This window comes from Amborella trichopoda, chromosome 4, assembly GCF_054954075.1.
Source record: "Amborella trichopoda isolate Santa Cruz 75 chromosome 4, AtrichopodaSantaCruz75HAP2 v2.0, whole genome shotgun sequence".
NCBI classification, from domain to species: domain Eukaryota; kingdom Viridiplantae; phylum Streptophyta; class Magnoliopsida; order Amborellales; family Amborellaceae; genus Amborella; species Amborella trichopoda.
The window spans coordinates 18,860,121-18,869,623 of record NC_142339.1 but is presented as its reverse complement, the minus strand read 5'-3'; the positions used below and the strand labels follow the sequence as shown (position 1 = coordinate 18,869,623).

At 32.6% G+C, this 9,503-nt stretch overlaps 1 protein-coding gene across 1 annotated transcript; it reads left to right on the top strand.

Moving 5' to 3' along the window:
* The first annotated feature begins 1,115 nt into the window (after positions 1-1,115).
* Positions 1,116-3,051, top strand: LOC18423359 (putative ascorbate-specific transmembrane electron transporter 1). Its single transcript, XM_006827961.4, has 4 exons — positions 1,116-1,494; positions 1,604-1,652; positions 1,744-1,943; positions 2,637-3,051. Exons 1-4 carry the CDS (start codon positions 1,351-1,353, stop codon positions 2,898-2,900), a joined length of 657 nt encoding a protein of 218 aa, XP_006828024.3. The 5' UTR covers positions 1,116-1,350; the 3' UTR covers positions 2,901-3,051.
* The last annotated feature ends 6,452 nt before the right edge of the window (positions 3,052-9,503 follow it).

The window sequence follows — 9,503 nt, the reverse complement described above, 5'->3', positions numbered from 1 at the left end:
AATTAGTTTTTTAGACTGTGCATACTTGAAAGGACACTTGTCGTGGTAGTTTTTTCTTCTTTTTTTTTTATGGCTGATAAAGCGACAGTTACAATGAGAGAGAGGAACCTTATTTTCTATGATCAGATGATTACCAAGCACCACGACCCTCGCATCTTATCTATCTCTCTCCTAATGGTTTGATTAATTTCTTTTTAAGAAAGTACAAAAATTTGTAAAAGAAGAATATATGTTATTAATTCATTAAATTTATACCATACACAAGTAGCCTATGATAAATTTCAATATTTCTTAAATCAATTATTGGCATTTTGAAAATTGAGTTTTACAGTTCATAAATAGTTGCCAACTAATTTTCTTCTTTTAAGTATAAACTTTTCTTTTTGTTAAGTATTTATGTCTATTTTGTTGTTCTTTTCTAATTGAGGACAACCTACATATATAAGTATATTACTATATTAACCTACTTATATAAGTATATTACTATATTTTTTATTTCTATTTCTCTATTACTCTTCAACAAATTTCTTATTCTTTTAGGTCTTCCTACATTTCTACCAGCAATGCAGGTAAATCCACCAGTATAAATTAATCTATTGTGTGAAGAAATATACAATTGAAATGGTCAATCTAAAATAAGGAATTCCTGGACAAATTAGTTGATTTGCCCATTTTATGTAAAAGCTCGACCATTTTAATTTTCTTTTTTTTATTATGTTATGCATAGAGTAATATTTTTCATTCCCGCCACCTCACTAACACTTTAAAAAAGTTAAGTCCTAATCTACTTGAAAAAACGGTAGGAGCCAAGTCTTTCCTATTGAATTCCCAAAAAAAAAAGAAAAATGTAAATTGATGAAAATTTGACCTCAGTTTTGGCTTTTTTCGCTGTGGAAGTACAAGCCTACGGCCAATTCCTTCCCCTGCCTCGACGAAGGTTACATAAAATAACCCCACAAAACAAGAACCCAAGACCGGCTTTGACGTTTCTATTTGTTTGAACCTTAATGCCTGCTCCATTTTCACTTTTTCAATGATAACAAACAAGCTCGTAATCTCCAACAGACCTTAAAAACAAATTCAAGCCAAGAATCCCATTGGAGTATTTGTAGGGAAGAGGATGAGAAAGCAAAGCCCTCCTCTGTGCATCATATTTTTCTTGTTTTATGCTGATTTGTCTTTCTAATATGTTCTCCCCTACTTCCTTTCTAACTTTTAAGTCTTAAACTGCATCAGCAAAGCGGTGGACACATTGATTTGAGTTAGAGAAGTTAAGGGCACGAAACCTTCAAACTCTGTCTTGGAAAGCCTAAATTAGCTGACCTACCTAACACTTTCTTAAGAGAAATCATGCCTGCCAAGTATGGGCCGGGACCGTGGTCAATATTCGTTCCCCTGTTTGGGATTGCGGCCACGGTTATGGTGCTTGTATGGACGCTAAAGTTTCGTGGGGGCCTAGCCTTTAGATCCCGCAACCAAGAACTCATATTCAACGTACACCACTCTCTCTCTCTCTATCTATCACCAAGTTGCTTGAGCATGTGTATAAGTAACTACATTTTTCTTCAGACCCAAGAAAACTAACTCTTTTGTTTGGTGACAGGTTCACCCGGTTCTCATGGTGATCGGGTTCATTGTCAGTTCCGGCCATGGTAAGGAATAAAGCTTTTCTCTGTTAGTTACATTTGAATCAGGAGCTTAGTTATTTGGTTTTGGCTCATAGTTCTGTTTTGGGGGTTGCAGCTATTGTGGTTTTTAAGATTTTACCGGCTAGAAGGAAGGCACAGAAGGCAGTTCATTTGTTGTTGCATTTGGTTGCTCTTCTTGCTGGGGTGGTGGGTGTCTATGTTGCTTTCAAATTTAAGAGAGAGTCCGGTTTGAAAGATATGTCTTCCTTGCATTCATGGTTTGGCATGGCCACCATTTGCCTGTACGGGCTCCAGGTACCAATAACGTTTCCCCTCGCTATATGCTTCTCAATGTAATCATCATTTGCATTAGAGTAGTACTCATCCAGTTTTAATGTCCGAAACTTTCATGATTACTTGAAAATCTATTTTCATCTTTAGCTATAAAATTTATAATTTCAAACATGGTATAGATCCGGGAAATCCATAAATATTTGAAAATCATAAAAACAGACTGTCTAGAATCTAGATAAGTTTTTATAAGATACATTATTTTCAGGAGTTGAAATTCTTTTTTTTTTTGCTCATATTGCTATATCTCACGATCAAGATGATCGATTGAAGGATTTTCCAATGTCAAAACACTCTCTTCTTGAGAATTTTGTCATGCACCTTATTTCAATAGTATAAAGTTGACACCTTCTAAACTTTACCCTTTACAAAAAAGTAGATGGGCGTTTTTCACAAGATACAACGCATACTTGTATCGCATGACACAAACATGGGAAAGCAGTATTCCAACAAGAAAGAACTTTCTAGAGTTATATCTCTTGACAAAATGTACCCTTCCTGATAAACGAGTTCGCCCCACTCCCTCTCCGGCTTTTCAACATGCCATTGTTTTGAATATGAGTTATTTTTCCAAGAAAGAAGGATTATCTCTCAATGCTATGACTCATTTTGAGAGCAAAATAAGAATTATTTTTTTTTTTTGTGGTATTGATGCAGTGGCTTTTGGCGTTCTTGTTTTTCTGGTTTCCTGGAGCTGCCATGTACACAAGAGCCAGAATTGTGCCTTGGCATGTCTTTGCCGGACTGGTTATCTTCTTGATGGCTATTTGTGCAGCCGAGTTGGGGATATTGGAGAAGTTGACATTCCTTGAGAGGGCAAAGGCAGTGAGAATTTTTGGTGAGGAAGCATTACTGGTGAACTTCATGGGAATCGCCATCCTCTTCTTTGCTATTGCTGTTGGGCTCTGTCTATTCCTCTAAACCTATTTCTACTGTTAAGGATTTATAAAGCTTTCAATGTGATTAAAAAGAACATTCATGTAATTCTCATGTTTCAAGTATTCAGTTTCTACTTATTATTATCTTTATTCTTCACATTTTTGGAATAGAGATGGCTTTTGGGTTTCTCCTTCATGTTACTTTGAATTGTTTTAGTAGCAATATCGTTCGGCTAAAGGTGGTAGTAACTTGGGTCTACTCCAAACAAACAAAGCTAAAGGAACGGGTCAAAGAAAATGAATTACCACAAATATTTGAAATATAATTGGCTCCGATTTGTTTCAAATATATGTGTGTTTTGGTGGAGGGTCTACTAGAAATAAATTTCAAGAAAATAAAGATACTTTTTTAGTTTATAATGTAAATAAGGATGCCGTTTGTGTAAGGTTGCAACCTCAAATAATCAAATTAAGGTGCACATCCGAACTTCTTCATAAGAAGCAATTTTGGTGCCAATAATTCTGAGGATGGTGTGAGAATCTATTTTGATCGCTTATTATAAAATTTTATTTTCAAGCAGATCTATGAATGCATGAAAAATCTTGAAAATGGATGATCCAAGTAATGTGATGCAAGATATACTATTTCTCCATGTATACACATATAGATGTGGAGATGATCAATCAGATGTTTTTCAAACATTGAAACAATCTTTTTCAAAGGATTACATAGATACACCTCAATTCTACATTTTAAGGTTTCAACCTTGTATAAAGGTTTCACCTAAATAATAAACAAATCAACCAATATAAATACTAAAGAAGAATAAAGTTAAAGCAATACATGATATATAATTTTTCTTTTGAAAGGTATATTTTTAGAAAAAAGGTAAAATGCTGCAGTATTTCAATTTTGTCCATGATTGACGTTCTCTTCATGTTATCTTGAAATTTATGCTTTTTAGAATATTCCAAAAAGGAGTTTTATACACAATTAAACTAACTATGTTGGAAAAGACTGTTTTTGGATTTCCCTAAATTAACAGGGGCTTTTGCCGTCGTGTTAAACTTAATGGCCAAGTCACAATGCAAAGGAAAACGCAAAAAATATTCCTCACAAGAAAATAGAAGGACTTGATAGTGACTACATTTTATGTTTTTTTTTTTTTAAAAGGAAAAAGTTCAAGGTTGCAACCTTAAAATGTAGAATCACTTATGCACCTAAAAAATCTATTGGAAAGGTGGTTTTAATATTGAAAAACCCTCTAATTGATCATTTCGACATTGAGATGTATGAATATGGAAAAAAAAACGCTTTTGAGTCTCAGAAATAGTGCATCTTGCAACACATTATCTAGACCATCTATTTTCAAGATTTTCATATATTTATAGATCTACTTGATTTTAACCATTTTTGAAGTTTTAAATTTTCTAATTAGATATAAAATAGATTTTAAGATAATCCTCATAATTTTTAACAACAAATTACATGCTATGATAAACTTTAAAAGTGCACCTTAATTGGATTGTTTAAGGTTGCGACCTTGTAGAAACCACACCCTCTTGAAAATGATTATATTTTTTTATTTTTATTTTTGACAAAGGCAATGATTACATTTTATGTACTGCTCTTGTCTGATCACCCTTTTATGAATTGCCTTCCTTTGCAAACGCTGGTACTCCTTTTTGAAAATCAAGTGTTTGATGTATGCAAATCTTGTGTCAGTCCCATGATAACTAGAACTAGAACATTAGATGAAAGCACAAATCCACAACCCTCCACAAAAATGGCACTCCTTTGTGAAAAGAAAAATTGTTCAGTGCATCGAAGCCCGTACTTGTTATTATGCGGGCTTGATAATAGTAAATAATAGTCTTTCAAAAAAATTAGGTCTACACGTCCACTAAAATTAGGTCATGTAAATAATAGTCTTTCAAAAAAAAAGTAATATCAATGATTCAAATAATATCTCCAAAAAATATCATCTCTAGTTTGTAAATTTTATTTATTTTTACAGATTAATAATCTCCATGTTCAATATTATATATTCCCTAAAAATTAAGATCAAATTCTATTTCAAAAACAAATTATTAAGGGGCCTGCATTTCTACATGTAAGTATGTGGACTCATAGAAACCGTGAACTTATGAAAATCACGAGTTTGGTGCCTCCAATTTTTGGTCAGCCCCTTGTTTACTTGAACAGGAAATATTAAACCAAACAACAAATCCACGAGCCTCGATAAAAATGGCCTCAGATTTTGAACAAACATGAGTTGGGGTTTTATGCCCTTCTCAGGGTTGCCCCTTTTTAGAGATTGAGAATAAGAGAGGGAAACTAAAAGGGGAGCCCATAAGCGATTGAAAGAGAGAGGGGCGTGTTTGTTTAATGTCCTATATATATATATATATATATATATATATATATATATATATATATATATATATATATATATATATATACCCCTCTTCTTGGATGCATATTTGGACTCATCAACACTTGCAGAACTCTGTAGAGGAAACTTGTTATGAGACATTAAGTATCTACATAGAAAGAAGCATATTAATTTTTCATAGAACTAACCCATAACGTCTCTTCTATCCATTAAAAATTGCTCCAACCTACTCTACAAACTTTTGGTAATATTAGATCGAGCATTAAATCAAACTATGACCTTTAGAAAACACACTTCCTAATCGAGCCTCGAGGACTATGATAGCAGTCGAAGTCACTTGGTGATGAACGATTCTTACCTAGTGGGATGCTTTATGGAATATGTATTAAAAAATATCTCTAATTTGTGGTCTAACAATAATTATATACGTATGATATTGTCTACAATTTAAGTGAGTCGATTATCCAATATTAAGATAAAGATTAGTGATAATCATCTCCCCTACTCTCTCTCAAAAATAACTACCGATGATGGTACTTATGATGGGTTAGGAAAAATGAAAGAAACATAATAAAGAAAGGATATAAGATGATGATCTCAGCTCTTGCTCATTCTCCATAAAGAAGTTTTCTATAAAGCTTGGAGAAGAAAAGAGGTGAAGGCTAATTTACCTCTTTCAGAGATCATAACAAGAAGCCATTTGGTTTGATTGTTGGATCATGGAATGTATGTTTATATCTACTATTTTATTCCAGTTTTTCAGTAATCATGAATAATGATCCAAAAAAGATTTACATGCTTTTTAGGTTTTTAAATACATAAATTTGCAGTTTACTTTTACATGTGGCATTCGAGAATGATTGGCTTGTTCATGAATACCAAACACACTAAGTTTTCAGAAGCGACATCCAGCCAGGATGCTTAGTCGAGAAAATATATTTATGAAAAATGTACAAGTTTTAAAAAGGTCCGATCCCTGGGATTCTTAGTTGCTTTCTAGTTTTTCCTCCTTTATTTGAGCATGAGTTTGCTTCTTATGCAGTTTAAGCTTCATGGGAATCTGCTCTGGATGTTAATATTTTTGCAAATCGTATTGGCTGCTGTATATGAATTTGGACGAGTTCCATTGAATTTAGAGGAGGGCGTATCCGCTGGTGTATAACAATTTGCTCAGCAAATCGTACCCCTCTCTCTAATAATTCATAACAATTTGCACCACCTTATGGGGTAACAATTTGCACCGCCATATGGATTAGCAAATAGTATCTCTTTCCCTTAAGGCAAATAGGAAGGTCATTAGGCCGTACTATTTTAAAATGTATAGAGGGAGTTTCATTTAATACTTTTGGAAAGATAAAGATAGAGAGAGAGTTCCTTTATTTGCATAACAAAATCCGTGCTCTCATTAACGGCTCTCTTAAGAGAGAGAAAGATTGATAATTTTGCTTGAGAGGTAGTTTTGCGCTCTCAACAATTTTATTTTATTTTATTTTTATTTTATAGAGAGAGTAGTAGAGATTTATAATAAATTTTTATATACTATTATTTTATTATATATATATATATATATATATATATATATATATATATATATATATATATATATATATATATATATATATATATATATATATATATTATAGCATATATTTGTGCATATATGCGCGTGATCTCTAGTGTATACTTGTTTTATTCATATATTTTTTATTATGCACATAGTGTTTGTTTTGAGCGCAAATTTTGGTTGACTGACTTAGTTAGTATATTGCATTCTTCATGCTGTGTTGGGATAACACCAGCTCATGATTGAGAACATGCAACAGTGGCATCTCCTATAGTACGTTGGTTTATGCTTTTAGCAATTCTTAGTGAATAGCTTTTTTGGTCTCTTTTAATTCTATCTTGGGGTTTTTCTGTTTAAAGGATTCATGTGTGGAATATGATTTTCTTATATAGTTTCCTCAGTTATGAGATATCAATTAGTATTTAAGCGGTATTGATATAAGGTGCCTTATGTGGTATTTTAATATTTAGAAAAATGTGAATTTTCATTTTAAAATGGATTGCAAATTTATGTCAGTTATTGTTTACTATGCAATCTCTTATCCTTTAGCAGACTAAAATTTGCCTATAGTAAATCAATAAATAAATAAATAAATAAAAGCCAAGTTAAATTCGTTTAGTCAATTAAGGGTGGGTGATCCTTATTTTAAACCAAACAAGTAAGAATGATTGTGTAACCGCCAAAGTGGTGCAATCATGAGAACTTGGATGGTATTAAAATATTTGATGATTCTCAATAATAATTTTTGTTTTAATTGATTTTGGTAATAAAAACAAAAAGTGTGAATCATCAAGGAGCCCACAAATTGGCATTGAGCCGTTACAAGTAAAAATCAAACCTAAAGGTGGTTTTTTAATCTGTACGACTTGACAGAATAGGGTGGTTGGTGTGGGCACTGTAGACATAGATGGCGTTAAACCCAAAAGAGTAACGTCTTTGTTATCTATAATGTTTGTGATCAACAAGCCCTATAATGGACATAAGGATTGATTGTTCACTAACAATAGACCGTTTGCATGTCATAATCTCGGCCCAAATGAGGGGTTGTGATGATGCATCCTTTTACTAAAGGTATTTGACTTTAAGATAATGGAATATTAATTACTCAAGTTTATGGGTAAATACAATTTTGTGAGCTTAATTGTTCTAAAATCATGGAAGCTCTAAATCCCTCTACACTTACTGGATACTTAGCCGGAATTGAAACTCTGAATAGATCTAACTTCTCTGATTAGAAGCTAAATATTGATATCACGCTAGGTATTTTGGATCTTAATTTAGCCTTGCATGAAGATGAACCTCCCAAACCTAGCAATATAAGCACTACTAAACAAAAAGTTAAATATGAGAAATAGAAAAGATCTAACAGTATGAGCTTCATGATTATGATGAGGTTTCTAAGTAAGACTATATGTGGTGTTATTCCTAATAAGAACAATGCTGAGAGTTTCATGAGCAAAGTACAGGAACAATTTGTAGGTCCCACTAAAGCCTTGGCAAACACCCTTATGACAAAGTTACTGACTATAAGGTATGATGATCACAGCTCTATTAGGGACCATATTATACAAATACTTGATATCACAAATCAGTTGAAATCTATTGACATGGATATCTCATAAGGTTTTCTAGTGATGTTCATTCTCAACTCTTTGCTTGCGCAGTTTGATAACTTCAAGCTTGCTTATAAAACTCATAAGGAAAAGTGGAGTTTGAATGAAATTCAAATTACGTGTGTTCAAGAATAAGGAATATTAAATCAAAATAAGCTAGAAGTTGCCCATTTAGCGGTGACTAGCTAAGGCAGAAAAGGACCATTTAGAGGATTAGAAAATAAAGGTTATAAAAAGGTTATGGGACACATGCAAATTATCAATCAAATGTGACTACTCCTCAAATTAAGAAATAAAATGACCGGAAGAAAAGAAAGCACTTCTTTTGCAGGAAGAAATGCTATTTGAAGAGAGATTGCTTCAAATATAAGAAGTGGTTGGAAAATAAATATATCCATCAACAATCAAAGACTCAATCATGGAGAATAGAGGCTTGTGATGGAAAATGAAGTTGAGGAAAACATAAAGGCGATATAAGTAATTAGGTTAATTCTAGATGCTTGTCTTGTACTAGACCTGAGAGATACTGTTAATGTGTCAACTGTTGGGCATAATCTTATATTAGTATGAAAATTAGATATTTATAGTTTTAATTTAATTCTCACAATAAAAATTACTTCTTATTTCATAATGAGTGTATTGTGGGTTCTGAAAATTTATGTAATGGTCTCTATAAATTGAATTTGGATTATATTTTTTGTTGAATCCCTTTTATCCCTTCATGTGTGTGATGTGAAACATAAAAATGTGAATGAGAATTTTTATGTTGTAGCGTAGAAGGCTAGGGCACATCCCAAGAGAAAAGCTACAGAGATTAGTCAAGTAATAAGCTTAGTTTGTAACTCAAATTAGCTTGGAGCCATGAAGATTGTTGTCTAAATAGTGAATCTTATTCTTAGTAAAATGCTATACCAGAGACCCTATTTGAAGTTATGGGCTAGTAGGAAGCCTAGTTTAAAACATTTGCATCTATGGGATGCTCTGCAGAAGTCAGATTTTATAACCCTTTTGAAAAAATTAGATTTAATGTCTATAAGTTATTACTTTTTAGGTCTTCCGAATTACTGGAGAAT

What these genes read in the sequence shown, in the direction of transcription:
- LOC18423359 (XM_006827961.4), top strand. Translation starts at nt 1,351, where the DNA reads ATGCCTGCCAAGTATGGGCCGGGACCGTGGTCAATATTCGTTCCCCTG. An exon ending in ACCAAGAACTCATATTCAAC is followed by an intron (nt 1,495 to 1,603) that starts GTACACCACTCT and finishes GTTTGGTGACAG; the next exon opens with GTTCACCCGGTTCTCATGGT. An exon ending in CATTGTCAGTTCCGGCCATG is followed by an intron (nt 1,653 to 1,743) that starts GTAAGGAATAAA and finishes TGGGGGTTGCAG; the next exon opens with CTATTGTGGTTTTTAAGATT.